The sequence below is a fragment of the Diuraphis noxia genome, unplaced genomic scaffold (assembly GCF_037042655.1).
Source record: "Diuraphis noxia isolate RWA-SAM2 unplaced genomic scaffold, SU_Dnox_SAM2 contig0004, whole genome shotgun sequence".
Taxonomy (NCBI): Eukaryota; Metazoa; Arthropoda; class Insecta; order Hemiptera; family Aphididae; genus Diuraphis; species Diuraphis noxia.
Window position 1 is genome coordinate 15,281,443 of NW_028301714.1, and position 22,269 is coordinate 15,303,711.

The 22,269-nt window shown below is 30.4% G+C and overlaps 1 protein-coding gene across 1 annotated transcript; it reads right to left on the reverse strand.

The window, feature by feature from the left end:
- Positions 1 to 211: 211 nt before the first annotated feature.
- LOC149055754 (uncharacterized) lies at positions 212 to 1,358 on the reverse strand. The gene has a single exon (XM_089226942.1). The coding sequence runs from the start codon at positions 1,356 to 1,358 to the stop codon at positions 243 to 245; it is 1,116 nt and encodes a 371-aa protein (XP_089083068.1). The 3' UTR covers positions 212 to 242.
- Positions 1,359 to 22,269: the final 20,911 nt, after the last annotated feature.

Consider the following 22,269-nt stretch of genomic DNA (forward strand, 5'->3'; position numbering starts at 1 on the left):
AATAAAATTATGCCTATTACATGATATTCAAAACTGCAACTACATTAAACAAGGCGGGAGATGCTTAAGCATCCCCTATCACCTACATAGTAGCATCACTGAATAACTATACACAATGTGATGTACGATATTTTTTTTTTTATTTTTATTTTGAGGTAAAGGCTTCAACATCAAAAGGTTATTAGCCTAAAGTTATAACATAAGTGTACAAGATAATATAATATATACAGATATTTACAATTTTACAATTTATGTGCAAGATGGATATGATGAAAATATTTGTAGATAGCTTCGGTGTTTTCTTCACTGAGGGCGAGTTGAAGGGATGATGAAATCTTGAAGATTTTCCGAGCTAGGGAGTATTTTGGGCATCTTGTTACGATGTGTTCAATCGATAAAGTCACGTTGCATATGGTGCATACTGGAGCAGGTTCCTTAGTGATGAGGAATGAGTGGGTGAGGTGGGTGTGGCCTATTCTGGCTCGGGTAACGATGACTTCGTCTCTTCGATTAAGGCTACCGGAAAATTTCCATTTTTTGATGAGAGGCTTGATGATTCTTAATTTATTTGATAGGGGGACGTTGGACCAGTTTTTCTGCCATGTCTCAAATATTTTGAGGTTAATGATATTGAGTGACTCTGATGATGTGGTTAGGTTTAGTTTTGGAGTATTCTGGTGAAGTGAAGCTTCGTTTGCAAGTTTGTCTGCTGTTTTGTTGCCAGAAATGCCGACGTGGGACGGGACCCACATGAAAGTGAATGTTTTATTTGATGTTGTTATCAGTTCCTGGATATGTTGGACTAGTTCATTTGTAGAGTAGGGATCTAAAATTGATATTAAAGCACTTAAAGAGTCACTGATGATAATGAAAGAGTCCGGAATGGAGGAGGAGGCGATTTTCAGAGCTTCGAGAATGGCGTAGGTTTCCGCTGTGTAGATGCTGGTGCTGGGAGGGAGAGCAAATTTGTGGTGTTCGTGTCTTAGAACTACCGCAAAGCCCACACCGTTGGGATTTTTAGAGGCGTCAGTGTATACAGGTGTACTACTAGGGTATTGTTGAGACATAATTTCTGAGAAGATATTACGGATGATAGTGCTGTCAGTGGAGTGTTTGCAATGATTGGTAAGTTGAGTATTGATATGAGGCGACCACATCCATGGTGGCGATGAAAGTTGTATTTTGCTCATCGATTGTGTATGGAGGCCAATATTTGTACTGATCGTTGTGAAATGTTCAAAAATTGTGTTTCTGTTGTTGGAAGGGCTAGTAGCAAGGGGATTATGGAGGATCTTGTTGGATATATGATTAGGCAAGCTTTTGATTCTTAATATTAAGATATTTTTTATAGTTTTCATATTTTCATATTAACATCGATGAAAATCGTCGTATAATTAGTCATTAAATTGTTAATTTTTATTTTACAGCAATTAGTTTTTACATTTTATTATACAACGTCTTAATATAATTTTTTTTTATTATGAAGTTAGTCTATATTAATTGGTTTTGTTATGATATTAATGATGTGCGGATGAACGTTAACGTCGAGAAGTATAAATATGTATAGGTGGTAGTGTAATAAAATGTATAATACAGCAATAACAATGATGATGGCTAGTCGACTTTTAAAACAAAGTTATATATAATTAAGTGGTGGTAAAATGTTCTGAAAACCAGGCCACTAAGTCAAAAGCTTTCAGAGGATCATTAGGATTCGGTAGATCGACCATTACACTAATATTCTTAGTTCGACAAATTATAACAAAACTTTAGTTACTTTAAGTTCAATATACAATAAAACTTTATCAATAAAGTACCTACCATGCGCTTAGTAAGTAATTTTCTTCCCGTCTCTAGCAATATAAATTATAAATTTAATCGTTTTAATTCATAAACTGTTTATTTTATAAACGTGATTTTGTTTTTTTCACGTTTTTCCATAGTCCGTTGAACTGACTTTTGAGATGTTCTTAATTTACAGAACTGAAAATATTATAGCATTGATGTATTTACAATTTCAAATTTTATTTATTTCTAAAATGTATTATGCATTATAATGTAAATTATTTTAAACAAACTTTATATTAGTATTTTTGAATTGTGGAGTCGTTGCACAATTTATATTCTTTTATAATCCATTAAATATTAAAATAAATAATAAATAACAAATATTATTAAAATTACTTTTTTTAATTTAATAAATAAACTTCAAATTATACTTAGGTACCACAACAATATATTTAATATAATTACTAAGCTATATTATCATTACTTTCCAAACTCAAAGTTATTTATTTATTTTTTTTAATATATACATATTTAAATCATCTAATTATCGCAGTTTACCTAAAACTATTCAAGGTGTCTAAGAAAAAAAATATGTTCAAAATAGTTATTGATTCTATATTGTTTACAAAGAAACGATGTAATGTTATTTTGTGCTAGTAAAACATGACCAAATAATCATCGAGTATTATTGTCAAAACACGTCATTACGATACAAACAAAATATTTATTTTGGATTATATATTTCAATACTCACTTTAAACAAAATTGTTTTGTTTACAACTGAACAGTGTTAATGTATTAAAATTAAAACGTACATGACTAATTACAGTAATTACTCTTTAATCATTTCATACAGTTGTTGATGATAACATTTGGTCATAATATATGAACATTTCAGTTCAATGCATCTATGTAATAATGTTATAGTGGTATTATTTGCTCTACTGAGTTCTAGACTTTAATACACGTTTAAATACTTTAATAATATGTAATAACCACGCTAAGTTATTTGGCTAAAATTTTAGCAATAATGAATTAACTAACAATTGGTACTAAACGTATAGATTATAGAACAAACATGTAGAGGTCGATACAGAAATAGTGTGGAATCACCGTATACGGAATATATTATGTAAAACTAATAAACATATTAAAATTATTTGGTTGTAATAAATGCAAACATATAGACATATAGGTACGTACGTACTATAAAAATACTATAATACTATAATATTTTTATAATCAGTAATAATATAAATAATAAACATCGGTAATCCCTACCCTTGATTAAAATAATAATATGATCAGTTAAATAATGTATTATTCGAGTTTAGTTTAAATTTCAAACATAAGATGTCACATTTATTTAAATTTTAAAGACATTGAACGTTAAACAATAAAAATTACTTAAAGAATCAAACGAAAATATTTAAGGCATACATAATAGTGATTAACAACTTCTAAACTATTTTTTCTATAGATAATCAATACAAATCAAAATTCGTTATATATCACACCATACGGTGAATAATATGCCACGTGGCTGCAATAATAATATTGTATGTGTTAAACCATTAAACAGATACCTAGCTGGTACAAATGATAGATATATTTACGATTATGTTCAGTCAAGCTTACCTCGGAGACGAATAAATGGAATAATGAAATACAAATATTGATCAACTGATTTCAATACGTCCACTGTTGGTATTATAGGTAGGTATACTCTCATGCACACGCTCGAATTAATTAAAAATACGTAATAGGAATTCGGAAAAAAAGAAAAATTTGCAAAATGTTTGAAATCTATTTGATATTAGCTGCATGTTATAAATTATTTAAAAATATATATATATATAAAACAAATACTCGTCTGCGATTTTTTTTCACTTTAAAATAACTTTGTGTTTAATATTTATGAAATATTAATTGAAAATCATGGATGGAATGAAATAATTTATAAACTGTATAGTTTGCATAATAGTTAATATCATATCAGATAACGGTTGACGGCCAACGGTCCTTTGTCACTTATTGTCACCGCTCTTTTGACGCGACGCAATATTATAATTTATGATAGGTATATAGGTGCGTTTTAATGGGTCGCGAATAGTCAAAATTCGATATGTGAACAAATTATATGGTATAACTTCATCGTGCAACCTACCTTCTATTATGCCAACGGGAAATACAAAAATATCGATGTTTGCTTGTCAACGTATTTGGAGCTCAACTCTAAAGTATTACATTTGATCATTTTTTCCGGTTGACATAATATAACTACGCGGCTAATAATTCAAATTATAGCCATTTGTTTGTAATAACAAAATATCTTTATTATTACGGCATCGTTTTATCATTTTACAATTTTCGCGTTTAGAGTTATTTGATTATCTACCAGAACACAGCAAGTTCTTCAATTGTGATTTATTTTACGAAATGGCACTAAAACATACCGAAGACAAAATATGTTCGATATTAAAACGTTTTTCAGAAAGAAGTAAGTAATACAATTAAAACTATATTCACGATTTGTATGTTTTATTCGATTAGACAACATCTATATAATTATGGTTATTGTTACTAAATGAATTTTCAAAGACATAGTGAAGAATGATTTCTAATTAAATAGAAAGTAAAATGTTTAACCCCCTTCGTCATGATATCAAACAATTTATTTTATCAATAGGTATGTCTTCTCGCTGGTAATCAAATATCAGAAAGACAATCAAACAACAGATGCATAGTTTTTTATAAGTCATATTATTTTATGTTTGGATAAATAACGTTTAGAAACGTATTCGCGTTTCTGTCTAAAAATAATCTCAGGACCGGCTCTAGCTTTTTGAGCGCCTAGCGCAAGTATTATTTTGGCACCCTTTACCCTCCTTTTAAACATATAAACAAATAACCATTGACCCCCATGATTTTGGCACCCATGTGCCGTCGCACTCGTAGATAATACGTTTTATTTGTCTGTTTATAAACTAATTCATATTTTATTATTTTCCTGGAACACCCTGTATTCAATAACATCATTAATATTATTATAAACACCGATGTATTATACATATATATGTAATTGTAAATTATAATCTATGATTATATTATATTTGGACCCGGCCAAAAGCGGGGGTGGCGACAATTCTTACAAACCGTCCAACGCACCACGGTCTAAAACGCGAAACCTCGGCTAGAAAAGTCTCCCGCGACGCGTGCTCTAGCGTGCGATTTCCAAAAAATCAGTTACATAGTGAGAGGGCACGGTAGGGGGTTGTCTGGCCACGATTGGGATATGGGTAGAGGCGGAACGCCGGGAGCGGTGATATTATTAGAGCACAGTATAGTGGATATGGAATTGGGGAGGCGGAGGGGGCAAACACGCCCCCGTAGTCAAGGGGAGGTCGGTTGGCCGGCAGAGGAGGTGCGCGTCAGTGGCGACGTGGCAACGGCGGTGGGGCGGCGGTTTTGGCGGGCCGAGCGTGCGCCCCTGCGACCTGCTGCTCGTAGATTGCCCACGTGCGCGACCGTCTGATCTACGCTCTATTACTATTGTATATACACTGCAACTATGCCGTTACACGTGGAACGATTCAACTTCTCCCCCTCCCCACTTTCCCCCCCCCTAACTCATCCGATCATCGTCAACCCGGCGCCGATGTACGCTTCTCTACTTTAGGCGACGATGTCGACGACCGTAGATAATAACATTGTACTGTTGTATATACGGCTTCCTATATAATATAATCTTATATATAAGTAGGTACTTATATAATATAGTTGCGCAGTATAATAATAATATAGTATTATTATTATTTTTATATTATACCGAACACCGGAAACGCGGTAACTTCATCTACTATGAATGCTCCGAGAGGCGTTAGTGGGGAAAATAGGTTTTGACGGTGGTGGGTGGTTAGGGAGTGTTTGTAAGATGCAGCTATAATATGGTACGTATACATTTTTGCCATCCCTCCCCCTTCCCCCGTATCGGATAAACGTCAGAGGTCATTTTTTTGTTTTGCACGCGCGCCCCGACGACGCGCGTGTGCGCCCATAAACGATCATAAATTTAACACGCGCCGCGTCCGCATGCGAATTGTGTTGCAGACCGAACGCGCCGCGCAGTCTCTTAATAATGCTAAATTATTATTATTATTGTGCGTCACAATGCACGTTACTATCGTATTACATAATTCGTAGGCAACTACAAATAACGAAATTTTACTCGAGTTAGGTAAATGAGTTAGGTAACCTGACATAATATTAATATCTACGCTCCACGAGTTCTCACGAAATCTAAATACGGTAAACCACCAACGGTATTACACGCACTCTATTGGTATTATTATTTGTTATAATACAGTCCTCTCCTCTCCCCCCCCTCCACACACACAGTTATCATACCATGAATATAAATTCTTTTGGAAAACAGTTGTGACTTCCACGGCCTGTGTGCAGGTCATATACAAACACTGTACTACCATATGCCGGTAACACGCACGTATTTTACTGAAACAAATAGTACATACCTGGTTACCATATATTATTATAATGTTTCATTGGAAAATGCCATTTTCCTATAAGTTTGATTTCTGTAGAATTCAGTACGCATTTCTCGTTTGTATTTTCTGGCGTGTTTACATATCATATATACCCTCTCTTTTTCGATTCGTCTTCGTTATCGTCTTAGATTTGGCGACCTAAAGATTTTGTGCTATGAATGAATGATAATGATAATATTGATACGTAATAATAACAGAATCGTGTAAATTCGCGATTTTTCGAAACTCTTAGTTCATCATAATATTATATTACAAACACCTATCTTGGGATGTTTCTTCCTTGCATGGTAAAAATTAAATTTTTAAATTTAAATCAAACAATGTATCTCATAGTAGGTAGAGACATAAGAAATCTCTTTCTTACTTTTGAACGCAAAAATTGTAAGTTGCACACTCTTTAATATCACTCCATGGATATGTCATGATAACGAAATTATTATTTTTCATCATCTTCAAAAACTATCACCTTTTCACATGTTTTTTAGTTTTTACCTTTAGCATTTATTCCTATAAAATTATTATATCTGAAATTACATACTTTAATATTCCTTATTGCAACATATTAATAATAATAATTATAGTTCCGTCACACAATCCTAATAAATTCTACTACAAAGACTACCACGGAACTAGTACTTAACGTTGAGTAATTATTTACTTATCTACTTTAATTATTTATACTTTGAATTTCCATGTAAACAACCTAGAAAATAAGCAACTGGAAGTGATTTGTATTACGCTAAAGTCAAACCAGAAAATCTAAGATATTATAAATTGATAACTATGGTAAAAACAAATGTCCTTACATGTTATTCATAATATAAATTATTTACTATGGACGAATGATTATTTAGTGTCTTCAGTTCTTCATACAGATACTTATCACTTGATTATATTATTACATAGGTATTGAAAATGAATGACAAAATGACTGTACTTCTGTAGTTTCATAAAACTAACATAAGTATTATATTATTCCTGCGTTGAATTGAACATTTTCTTTATTATTCGCTAACCCGAATTTGTAATACATTATTACATTAATATACAATAAAATATATATATACAATTCATATAACTTGTAACACAAAAGAAAACATTAAAAAAAAAATTCAGACCTAAATCTAAAAGGGAGAGGTGCTGTTCTATCAAGATGATGCATTTTTTTTAAATATTTATATTTGTTGAAAAAAACTTCAATCTTTAATTAAAACGCTTTGAGATAATCTTTGTTTACAACTAGTTAACGTAAAATCCAAATTTTTATACAGAAAGTACAAACAAAGATAATTATTATGACAAGCTAAATATTTACATAATATATTGATAAAAAAAATCTATATTAAAGGAAATGTTATAAGTTTTAGATTCTGATCGGAGCGATAAATTATAAAATTGTAAATATTGAAGCAAATGTACCTGTATACACCTATATCACACCAATGCAGATTTAAATTTAAAATTAAAGCAACATTTCAGTTACAGATAATATATTTTCCAAAATAAGTGAGTACTTAATTCTATGAGATATATTTCAAATTTAAATTTAATTTCTAAATGTCAAAAAATTATTAAAATCGAAGCACATTTACTGCCCCAATACGTAACACAAAAAAAGTTCAAAAATTGCTAAAATTTTCCGAACTTTAAATCGTAGGAATCCAGAATCCAAAATCCTAAATACAACAAAAAATATCTCTTGTCATTTTTTCATTTCTCATTAGCAATATTTTTGGTAGAAAACGTTATCCGTAATTACTTAATGTTATAAAATCGTGAAATCGTACGTTTTTATTTCCTTTACCTGCTTACATATTTTGAATACCGTTTCGAATATCGAAAAATGACCTCTCTAAAATACCATCTAAACATTACCACCTTTCAGAAAAAATGCTACACTTGATACTTTTGAGCAAGTCTAGAGGAATAAAAAATGTTTACAGTATAAAAAATAAAAATAAATAAACACCATTGTAAAACCAATACATTCCTCGCTCCGCTCAGAATCTAAAATCAGATGTAAAATAGTTATATGAGTTTCAATTAACTGTAATTATATTGCCAATTATAAATTTCTTCTAATTATATTCAGTGTAGTATATTAATATGATTTATCGAATATGGAATAAAATTAAATAACACTTTTTATACAGACCAATTAATTTTAGCTAAACATTTTTAAAGGCATACCTGCAGACAAATTGACAAAGCCTATATTCTAAATGACCATAACATACAGTAGGCACTATAAAATAGTATAGATTTGGGTAGGTTTAGGTAATTATCAATATTTTTAATAGCCTAAATTCATGATTTGATTATATTATTAAGAATTAGGTGTGGTTGTTGTTCTTAACAAAAGAAAATATTAAATCGCGAGACTACGACGAGTGTTAAAATTAATCGTTTTTTATTAAATAAGAATCTATCCTACAGGAAAATATAATTATAGTCTAATACCCATATTAAAATAGTAATTAAAAATTCACATCTTTTTACATTCCTTAAAATAATTCTAATTTAAAAACCCACCTCTTTGACCAACTACTGCTCTAGTTGGTCTTCGATGAGGCGGGTGATAACTCGGGTAAAATAGGTATAGGACATAGGTACTTGACAATTATATATTTTTTCAGTTATACGGCTCAATGAGAATTCAATTAATAGACCTTTAACTAAAAATAAACATTATTGGAAAAATTAAAAATTCATATAAACATAGCTCATTAATTATAATATAGTCGACTTCAAAGTATTAATTTATATACAAAGTTCAGTTAAGTTCACTACAATTCAGTTGATGTGTTCACGTTGCCGTCTCACTGTGTATATACTTTATTACCTACTACTTAGTAGCTACCTACCCGTTTAAAGGTTTTAATTTTTGTATTCCTATGCGTATAACTTATACGTTACAACTTAAAGTCTATTCAACAATTTAAATACCTATTTTTAAAAAAAACTAAAAAAATTTTTGTAAATTCTCGTCAAAGGCACTTCACTGGTTAGCTCTTTTCTCAAAATATTCAAGTTGCTACTTATGTTACAGCTAAAACATAATTTATGTTTATTGTACTTATTTTTTATGTACAGATTGTATAAACAATAAATTAAAAATTAAAAATATAAAATATAAAAAAAAAAATACCTATTTTTTTATTGCATATTATATTATATTATAATATCTTAATACTGACAGAACATTATTTCTTTCATTATTAAGTCTGAATTCAAATATTTCTTAGCAAGATTTCAAATATTTATTTATTTATGAAATAACAGTTGATTGTTCTTTCCAAGAACATAAATAATTATATTAAATATCATTTTTAAAATTTGTATAAGATATACCTACACTACAACATTAAAGTTCAAACTTTAAAACGGTTACGGTAAATAAATACAGACAAAAAGGAATTTTATTATCGGCAGATATCGAAAAATAAACATTTTTGAAATGTGGGTTTTATAAAGCAAGTGAATTTGTACTATTGAATCCAAATGGAAATCACTGTCAAAAGGAAATAAATAAATATATATATTTAAAATAACAATAAAAGTTATATTCATCGAAAGCGAAACAGCTGCTGGTGTTACTTCCCGAGACGCATTCGTGAAATTCTGAATACCATTGCATTTATTTTATTTTATTTATTTTATTGGAAACTTAAACTTTTTCTCAGCAACAAAATGTTTTCCCCATATCGGCAATGTATTAGGTTATTCTATATAGGTATAACACATATTATACCCTGCGAGCAAAGTTAACATATTAAAAACCAAACTTGGTCAAACATTCCTTCTTTCGTATTACGTCGTTATTTCAATCGGATGTGCATTAAATAAAGTTTTATTATTTACTTTTGGAGTAATTACGGATTAGAATTCTGCGAATGTGAATGGTATATATTATTCAGTTCACATTACGGATACGAAAACGAATCACTTGGACTGTGTTTTAGTAAAAAAAAATGATTTTGTTTACTAAACAAAGCTTTAAGTTTGCTTTAGCTTTACTAACCCAAATTTCGAGTTACATATTAGTAACGAATTATATTTTGAAACTTTATTCTGCACTTTTTATTTTAAAATTTATATTTTTAGTTAATTTTAGGCTTTAGTAGTTTTTTATTTCATTATTGTTAATTTAAATTCATAATTGTTATTTTTGACAACTCCCCTCAATAAATATTTTTTAAACATATTTTATGTATTTTTAAGATTTTTTTAAACTAAATATGGACATTTATTATACAATATTATATTTTTTATTCTTTCAACAAATATTTTGAGCTTTTTATATTTTTTAAGAATTTTTGTTAATTTTATATGCATCTTTTAAAGTTTTACAATGAATACAATTCACAGACCTAATTCTTTACACGTGGGTACGCGAAAAATTACGGTTTATTTTTCCTTAGGAGAACTTAACTATTCTAATTCGTTATTAGAAATAAAGTATAATTTATCTCTTGGTAAACATTGTTCCGAATATGTATTACAATCCCATATTCCCATTTATATTTTGATTATTAAGAAACACTCGATCTAATTTTGAAAGAATTCAAACGATTTTCTACCAACTTCTTTAATTCTTTAAATAATATTTTCTGTCTAATTTCAGCCATTTTTTATGTGGTTCTTGTTTAAGTGCGCAATTCAATATGGTATTATTTTATTTTGTTTTCATTTTTACACAAAGTACGAATATATAATATTTCTGTATTATTACCATTATTAATTATAAAAACTGAACCTATTGGAATGAATATTTTTTGTTACATAATAAATGAATAAATTACTTTTTTAAATATTTCTCAACTTTATCCCTTCCACCATGATCATTTAATTCTGTATCACTGAATTCATTTAGCGCTTTGTTGTTTATAAGTCTTCCCAAGTCAATGGTTTATTTTTATGTCATAAGCTATGTTTAATATTGATCAAAAATAAAAATTTTCATGTGAGATAATTTAGAAAAATTACACGTTATATTAAGAAAAAACTAAAATATTATTAAAAACTTAGAATTTATGATAATAGTTATCTGGTATCGAATTTAACCGTCCAAATGATGACAAAACCCATAGTTTATGGTACGCTGATCGCTCTAGTTGGCGCAACGCAACCATATAGGTAAATACCTATACTGACTTGAATCTTCGGATTATTGTCACGCAAGGTAGCACTAAATATTTATTTTTTTTCTTGCTCGTTCGGTAGCCTGGTATTTGATAAAGTTTACACATTAGACAACCTTTAGTGTCATAAAATCGTAATATCTTTTACTCGTAATCAGGTATAAAAATGTGAAAACGTGGTGTTATTATTACAACATGGTGTAAAACACGAAATTATAAATATTTGACATTTTAAAGACTTGATTTATTATTTGCCGAACTTGGAACAACAATCATTTAGTAAAACCTCTAATGAAAATAGTACAACAATTGAAAATATTTGAGTATTAATTATATACAATTCAATATTAAAATATCAGATTTGATTTTAAGCATATTATCTATGTGTATTATGCGTGGACTGTTGATACGTCTTAATACGTCGTGCGAGTACGTTCCACATATCTACTGTATACTACTTCAGTACAGTAATTTATACCTTTTAAGTCTAACCTGAATACGTTAACCTTGCATTATACATATTATTATGTACCATTTACATTTTATTCATAAGATGTTTTTATAAACAATCCGATGAGACACTTTCACGTTTACTATTTCGGCAAATGTCTATCAAGTAAAGTATAATATAGAAAAATAATATATTTTATTTTATTTTGAAGAGCTGCACGCACAAACCATACACACGAATCCACTTTTTTTTAGTTTAAATTATTATTTATTTTTCGTGTTTAATAAACCGTTATGTATTATATTATATGGACGTTTAATGTGTATCCGTATAAGTAGATCATTCAAATCGTCTCGTATGGGTATGTAAAGAGATTTTTTTGTGAACAAAAAGCACAATACGCGACGATATTCGTTGGTAGAATTATGTTCTATTGTTTTAATATATAGGTTTAAAAAAAAATAAAGTTTTATTTTGTTTCGAATCTGAAAACAGACCTATATGTTTATGGATATATTTCAGTTCATCGTCTTGGAAATATTATATACTCGATTATTCAAAGTTATTCGCTGAAATCAACTAGAAATACCTATGATTGTTTTTTTATGTTTGCATAATTTTTCTGTATAGCTCTGAGTCTTATAAAGAAGTGCCTACAGATTTTCTATAAATTGTCTAGACTGTAACTGACTAAAAATTTGATGCGTAAAAAAGATACGAACCACTTCAATCGTCGGTTGTGACAACCAACACATTTGCTTGCAGGACGATTGAAATATACTCCCATGTGAGTAGCTACACATTCCAATTCTTATATTTTTACTATTGTTAGTAACTATTGCTGATTTTAAACATCGTCGCCCGTGTCAAATTAAAAAATGACATTGGATTTACGGTAAATCATTTACCTTGTCGTAAACTCCACATATTTTTAACGTATTCGTTTGGGTGGTTTTGACTAAATAGTAAATAAAACTATACAACATTATCCAGTAACCTATAATAATTATTGTATTCTCTGTCACCGATGTTAAAAATACCTATTCATTTTTCAAACAAATCGCTGAATACGTGAGCCTCTCTTTAAAACGTAAAATTCGACTCTTATTTGCACATCCCTAGCTATATAGGAGTACATTTACAGGACTATCTATGTACCAAATTTTAGAATCACGTGTTAAATACACACACACACACCGACGTTTCTCTCAATTAATATATAACATTGCTTATTTTATTTTATTTTTGTTTTTCATGTTATTTTTTTACTATACAATCTGTAAATATAATATTTTACAATAAGTATAAGTGCTGTAAGGATAGAAATATTATAAGAATAAAATAAACATTGCTTATTATTGATATTATTATTAATATGACATATTAATGAAATATTAATATGCCATATAATAGTCATAATTAAAAATGCATTAATAACGTGATTTTGACTAATTAAACCAACATAATTTCAATCACAAGAATATTTTTGAATAATTTTTTTGAAAAAAGAAACCAGCGTTATATCAAATCAAAATATCAATAACTCTATAAATTTTAAATGAAAAATCTATATCGATAACTAGGTACAGTTAATTATTGCAGGCCTGCAGCTAATATTATATGCATATATGCAAAAAATATACATACAATAAAACGACGTTGAATTTAAATTTCAAACTTAAAACCTAATAGAAATATTGTTTTGTTCAGTGTTTACTACACGTTAAAACAAAATAATAAAAAACAAATTACGTAGTTAAAAATAATTATTTACTAAAGGATTTGGTTTTATTTGTGTGTGTGTGGTACACTCAAGCGTTCAACTCCACAACTGGTGTTTGGCACAATTTATAGTGGCACATGAATTTTTTTCGTAGCAACATTTTTGTTTTATTATTATTATTATTCATAACCATACCGCATGTTTCGTTTTTACGAGACTCCCGAAAAAAACTCCTCCCCTTTTCATTTGGCCGCATGACGTACAATTTAACGGCCCGTTTCTGCAGGAGCTCATTAAACGACCAGACAAGTTTTTTAAGACCCTAATGACCATTATAAGTCCGTCCGAGTATGCACATATACGACGTCGTATTATTGGCGCACGTACATCATAATAGATATTTAGCTGCTTTAGTAAGAGACGCATGCTGTAATAAGCCCCAATAGGGGGCGGCTTAAGATTAACACTACGCGACGTTCGGCAAAACGGCACCTAAATGCATATTCGGTACATACTACATATATCAGTTAAAATATGTACAGTAATAGCAAAATAATAATATATATTATGTTCTTCGACACATAACGCCACGTATTATAATATGTGATCAAACGGATTCAATTTGGTTAAATAGGTAAGCTAAGTATAATATGCATATTAAAATAATACTATATTATGTCGTATCCACGCCGAACGGTTACATCATATTAAATAGGTAGCTATAATGCTATATATATGGTTAGATTCTATGCATATTATTTGCACAAGTTGCTATAGGCACAGTTTTATTTTTTACTCCATCACAATCCACGGTCAAAATCAAACTTAAGCAGAGTATGACGTGCAGATGTAATGTGTTCATAAATGATCATATCACAAGCTTTAAATACGGTTTTTACTCGTCGTCTCAGTTTTGCGTGACCACTAGGCCTCGGGACTTATAAGCTGTAACACTAAAAATTATTCAGATATATGATAACATATTAAAATACTCACTGAAAACGTAAAAATATGAACTAAAAATTGAATTTCGAAAGATTTAATATTTATAAATTATAATAACGCTGAATTTTGTGTGTAGACTACTATATTAAAATATGTACAGTGTACATATAGTATACATTTTAAAGTTAGAAAGTTTTTTTTTTCAAATAATTGGCTTTATTTGAAAAATTACAATCTATACAGTATACATATTACATACAATAAGTAATAGTAATTATTTTGAAGTTAGAAAGTCAGAAAATAAAAAGGTAACAATTTGAAAATAGTTCAAATTCTTAAAATTAAATTTTCAATCTACTGTAAGAAAAATAAATTACTAGTAGGTAGCAACATAAATATATAATATAAAATATTCATAGAAATACATATAGGCTGACAGAATGATATACCGTCTCCGCTCAAAATCTTTTTTCTTTGCATACAACGATTTATCATTTAATTCAAGTTTTAAATAAATCCAGAGGCGTATTTAGGCACAGGCCCTATAGGCCCGGGCCTAGAGCGGCAACATTGGAGGGCGGCAAATTTCAACAATTTTTTTTTACAAAATTAGAAAAAGTATTTTTCATTTGATGAAATCAAACTCAACTAATTTTTGTTCGCTCAAAATTAATCATACTAGTATATCTACATATATTTCAATGTATCTTTTTTAATATAATATTATAATATAATAAATTGTATATTTAAATACGTTTTAGAAATAATTGTAGGAAGGATGGAGGTGGGAGGAAGGCGGCGAATTGGAAAGTGCCTAGAGGCGGAAAAACCTTAAATACGCCACTGAATAAATCCATTATTATAGAGGTAACTAAATGACGAACCTTATTATATTACAAACTTACTGTAGAGCAACTTTTTCGATTTGTCTCCAAAAGCTAAATATTGTTTTTATTCGATTTCTAATTACTATAGAATAATAGGTAGGTAATATAATTATTTTGACGACTAATATCAAACTGCCAAAAAAAAAAAAAAAAATTATACACAGTTTTGTTTTAACTCGACATTTTTATGTCTATACCTAGATGCAGATAATCATTTTTTATAATTTGAGTACAGTGATTTCAAAAAAATAAATACTACTGTATAAAATATGTATAATTAAAAAAAAATAGTATAGTTTTCTCATTAATTTCTTGTAAGTACATCGGTTAAACATAATGTTTTCTATTATAAACAACGATATTATTCCCGCAGATCATTTTTTTTTTATTATTATTTTGAGACCGTAAAGTTTTTATATGAAACCAAAAAGTATAATATAAAATTGTTTACTATACTTAACCTACACAAAATAATTTATTATAGAATTTCTATTATAAGTGCGAGATGTCTGATTCCATTTACATCTTATTCGCAATTTTAAACATTGGTTTGTACAATATTTGATAGGTATTTATTTACGCATTCAAATGAAATTCAATGATATAACACTCACAGCCATTGAACTATTTATTGATTTTCATATTATATTTAACCAAAATAATAATTTCGTTAAAAGCTGTTTTTTTAGGCATATATTTTCGAAATATTGTTTGTATATCTGCGTACATTACACAATTAATATATGCGATTTAATTATTTGTATATTAAATTCGTGCATACAGGGGTATTTATACATTTTCATATTTTTTTTTTAGTATAGGTAAATTTTTTAATTATAGTTTCTTTGAACGTACATTTTTTTGGGCTATTTTTTATTATATTCGAATTTAAATGAATGCTATCAATTATCATGTTACCTTTTCAATTTTAACCCTCGTTTTTACGGTTGTACAGATAATAATAAACCACTCATCTGATATTCAATCGAGATATAGTTAACAATGCAGAAAAATAAACTTAAAAAGAAAGTAATAATAATGAATTAGTTTTGTAAAAAAAAGCTCCATTAATGTTTGTTTAATACAATTATTTATTGTATTTTAATTTTACGTCAACAGTATTAATTCCTGATACTGAATATCGACCCTCCGAGAAGTTTTAAATACTTTTATATCCGTGTAATTCATTCCGGAGCCTGTATAAGTTATTATTTTTGTGCATTTCTTTTCGCATCGCGTGGAATTATAATTTTTGAATAATGAACATTTTAAACTGCGATATAACACAGTATTTTTATCGAGTCGTTTTTAAATTCGAGAAAAAAGAAAAATAATGGCAAACAATATAAACGCAAAGGCTGTATTATAATACATGCAAGTGTAGCCGGTACGTCATCACCGTATTATTATTTCGTGTAATATTTGTCAAACACCGACTATGTATATTAATACTATATATATAATATACATGTTGTAAAAAGTGAAAACTCGCGAAATGCGATTCACTGTACCGGAAAAAGCTTTGTGTATGTGTGAGTGGGTGGGCGTGGGTGCAATATTGACAAACGCGGATTTATTATTCATTCGAAAAGGCACGGCGGCGGCGGGGCTGCAGCAGTAACCGACGTGTTTTCGCTTTTAACCGTTCGTTGGGTTTTGTCGAAAATCAAGTGCACAAATACTGTTAATATTATCATTATACATAACATTATAAAGTGTGAAATCCGTCGTGGACGACGACGTGGATACCTCGTCGTCTCTTAATGAACGCCGCAAAACACAATATTCGTGCTCGTCCGAACACACAACATCCGACCAGCGTAAGACAAAAAGGGAGAGAAACACAAAACATGTTTTGTTTTTTTATTATACGACATCTATAATGATCAAAAACAAAAATAAAATAAAATAAAACAAAAACACATTGCAACTATATTATATTGTGTTGTTTATGATTATGACGTTTATTTTTGGAGACAGCACCACTGATGCAATTGCAGGTGTCTGCGTGCAGCAGTACTTGCAGTATTTTCTATTATATGTACAATGTGATTTTATTATATTAAATGGTCTAGATTTAAATATTTAAAAATTAAAATACTAAATTAAATATTTTCATACGTACAATCGACTTTGAACGATTCTGATTGAATGTCTATACATTTCGTATTGTGGAGATTCTAATTTAATTATCCGCAAATTATATTTTGATGTATTTCTGCAAAAATGCATATTTTATAAAAAAAAAAGTAAGAATTTAGTTGAAAATCAGTGTTTTATTCATGAAATAAAAAATTGATAAATTTAGTGATTGTCATGAAATTGAAGAACACCGTATAAGTTAAGCATTTATCTTGCCTTAATGTAGTGTTAAGACATTTAATGCACAAAAGTATACTACGAGATGATTGATGTTTGGATTTGAAAATCACAAATTAATTTTTCAAAACCAGTGTATGTTTCAAAAAAATGTACCTTTAAGTTTAAAAAACATTAAACAACGCAATATTACACATTGATTTTGTCTTGTATAATATTTTATTTAAATTAATTTATAAAAATGCAATTTAATAATAATTTTATTTTTATATTTGATGAAGACTAATAATAATAATAAAATAATATTATATGTAGAATTAGCTTAACAAATAATTATCTTTTAGAAGGGATTTACGTTCATATTTAGGCAAGCATCTGTAACTGCATATTTTAAGTGTTTTCTTATATAGAAATTCAAGCTTTACTTTTACTAGGTAATAATAAATACAAATTGATGTTCAATTTGTATAGTATATCGGAAACCTTCGTAAAAATATTCCGCTCAGGATTATGATATTTAAATATTCTTGTTGTTATTAGAACAACAATTTAAATTATATACAAATAACAATATTTTTTTTAACGTGTTATCGCGCGTTGGCTTAAAATCACGAAAAAAATAATATTTTCATAAATAGAAAAACTCAATGTATATTTATAAAGTATCACTCTGTATAAGTAAATGATGACAACGAACCTGTATAAGAGAGATAGACACATATAGAGTGACAGAGAGTGAGAGAGAAAGGGAGATAGAGAAAGAGAGAGAGAGATATGTATAGAAGTTAACCCAACGGCACACGAGTAGAATTCCAAATCCTCTTAACTGCACACACATCATATTATATTGGTTACCCGTTATACCACTACCACTGTCACTAAGTCTCCGTGCGCGCGACAGTGTGTGCTAATATTAGGGCTGAAAGGGGGTGGGCGCCCGATGGCTTAAAACGTTATTACCGGTAATTGGTTCGGACACGGCAGCGTATTCGGCGAAATAAGATACTCAGCCCCGCGGTATTTTCGGGTCACGTAATTAAGATTACGTTACATCTGAAAATTTTATTGCCCACGTCATAACTACATACCGTACGAACTACGATGCGGTGCAAAAGTCTCCGGCTTTAGACCCGTTTAAACTGCCCCCGGAAGTGCCAATAGTACATGCATATCATATATATATTGAGAGAGAGAGAGAGAGAAAACATGTGCACGATATAATCGCATAATAATGAAATGACTATCTTCACCTACCTACCATAATATTATATATATATATATATATATATATATACCATACGACTACTATGCGTGGTGCATAATATAGGTAGACCTTTTGCAGCAGGCGGCCGACGTTAATCCGACGTCTCTAAACGGCTTAGTTTGCGCTCTTTAGTTATTGGGTGACAATAATAATACAATATCCCACACCGCCGCAGCCGTTGGCCGTATGATTATTATTATTCTTACTTAAAGGTCATCACGTTTCGACGGAAGGGGCATCTTATGGTGAAGACTATAGAGATTAAGAAGACCTTTTGAATTCGAATCGTTCGCGAAAACTCGTCGGCGTCCGTCATGTGTGCACAATAAATAAATAAGCAGAACCTATATAATATACCTACAGTTTTGAAACGATTTGTTACATAGTCTCATGTTTTGGAACGCTAGTAGGTGTTCGCGGCTATTATAGTATATTAATATATAAATGAGAATTGAAAATACAGTTGGTAAAGACATATAGCTTAAGTATATGAGTCAAGAAGTTATTTTAATGATATTCGTTGTAATAAAGTCATACGGAGAAAGAGTTAGCGGTTAAGCGGTTTCATGCAGACTCAAAGCCTGAAAGACAACAATAATATAGTTATGTGATAACTGATAACTAATAAGTATTTATAATTAAGTAAAGTATTAGTAGAGAAATAAAAAACAAATACATTTAAAACAAGTGCAGGCGGTCAAAAACCCAATTGCTGATGGCTCCACTGTAAGTTGGACACGCCCTTTTTATATCGATCGGCTCTACGCAATGATATATCATGTCAGATTTCACTATTTCAGACAGTTGATTATATTATGTTATCTTAAATGATATTAATTAATAGGTAAAAAATTATTATTAAACTTTAATTAGGTCATTACTTTATTAAAAATTACAATGTCCATACCATCATCGTGTGACGTGTATGCGATGTACTTAGTGAAACTGCACGTCAAATGTGCAATTGAAACTCCTTTCTAACACATCGTCTATATCGTCTATCCGTCGCGTATTCCACCAAAACGTAAGCTAGCCAGTGTATTACATCCGTCGTGTATAGCTACTTCAATATTAATGAATGATGAGTTTTGACTTTAACGGAAAGCGCCGCCGTGTATAGCCCCGGCCCAACCGGAATGGCTATAGGTATAGACTATAGATGAGCGAATATAGCTTCATATACCAGCTTATAGGAATTTGCAGAATTTCGATCTTTACACTCGTCGTATGAATATAATATTGTACTATATAATACGTATATAACATCATATATGTACATAATGCACACATTATGGCGTATATATGTATATATAATTTAATAAACGTGAACCTAACCTAACTGACACGCATGCTCCTCCGTGTGTACGTGAAATTATAACCCTAAGTATTGTGTTATCATATTATTCGATTTTTACATGACTTCACAAGTTGAAAACAATATCAGTCGATTCTGAAAAGTATTTGAAAAAATTCCCAAGTCTGTATTGTCACATTATTATAACGCGATAACCTCTCGCATTCCGCCCAGTCAGCCGATGAATATTGTTAGCACTTCACGCGATTTCTGTCTGGTGATAAGGAGAAATGAGTTCTAGTCATGCGGAAAACACTATTAATCGCCTCACCGACTGCTGAACTCTGATGAATGCAGTTCGCCATTACCAATAATAATAATGTTAATAATGCTTGTATTGAGGCCTACCGGAACGAAAAAGAGTCAAACACATGTATCTATTAAAAATGGTATTGTAATATCATTGGTCAAAAATACAAAACACATCACTGATTGAAAATCATTTAATTAATATTTAGAATTCATATAATTGCATTAGGTAGGTACTAAACAAAAAATTAGGCTTCACTGTGAATCATACGTATAAAATTAAATTTTTTTTTTTATGAATAAACTACTCGAATAAATATTAAAAACAAACATGTTTTTATTATTTTAACTCAAATTATACCCAATATGTATCCATACGCATGTATAATTTTTGGTGATACATAAAAAAGTTTCGTCAATATAAAAAAATTGTTGTAAACCTTGTACAACCCCTTAGTTTGTTACGAAATAATATATTATATACTGTTAGATATATGAATGATGGTGCCTGCCTGTCCAGCACAATACAAATGGACAGAAAAATGGAAGACGTACCTATGCGCGAGATAAAAAAGTTCCGCACGGGAGTGCAATAACCAACAACCCTGCAACTTTTGCCATAACTTGTACACGCTGCAACTTATATATCTCATAAAATATTATACTACGATTGCGGGTACCGATCAAAAATTAATCTCCTGCGACTTGTCCGCAGTTTATAGTGTACTTGGGTACACATATACAATATATATATATATATATATACGATTGCCGAAAACTTAATGCACAGAATTTTCCGAATCGTTTTAAGCCGCGTGTAACACGTAATTAAACTCTGCAGATATCGTTTCTTGAATGAACGTGCTGCTGCGGTGTAAGACGCGTGGAGGAAACCGAAAGGCAAACGATGGGTTTTCGAGGGATTACGTCTTCATCCGCGGCGATGCGCTTGGGCGCCGTAAAAATCTCGCGCACCGGCGGTTAATCGGATCCGTGCGCGCGGGAAAAAGCAGCCTCCGTCGGTTTAATTATCGGCCGATTCCCTTTCTTTTTTCTCTCGGGGTCGTTCTCCTGGGAAATATTTCCGACACAAGTTGACTACTCGTCTCGCACCGACGGGCCGCACGGTGATGAAGCACTGCAACACGGGCCGGGCGGGTGTGCTATGCGAGGGACGTGCGGAAAGCAAAAGACATAATCAACCTTTTCTCCGTTGTTAAAGCTCTATTAAAAATAATGGAAAGAATTTCCCGATCGACTAATTTCTTTCTATATACTCCCCGCATCTATATATAGGATACCGATCTCGTCAAAAACCTGCAGTTTTTTTTTTTCAGCCATCCTTAGAATTTAACGAGATTTGATCACCGGATTTTTTCCGCGAGTATACCCGCACTCGTTCACGACGACCCGTAAAAGGTTACCCGGTTTCCCAGAGGAAAATTAATTTTCTCCGCCCGCCGGGTGGGCCCTCTCGAGCTGAAAAACACGACGGGACGCTCAATTTCACCTCTTTGATGGAGATATAATATATATATCATATAAAGTATATTATATGTACATGATGAGTTCCAGTGGATATA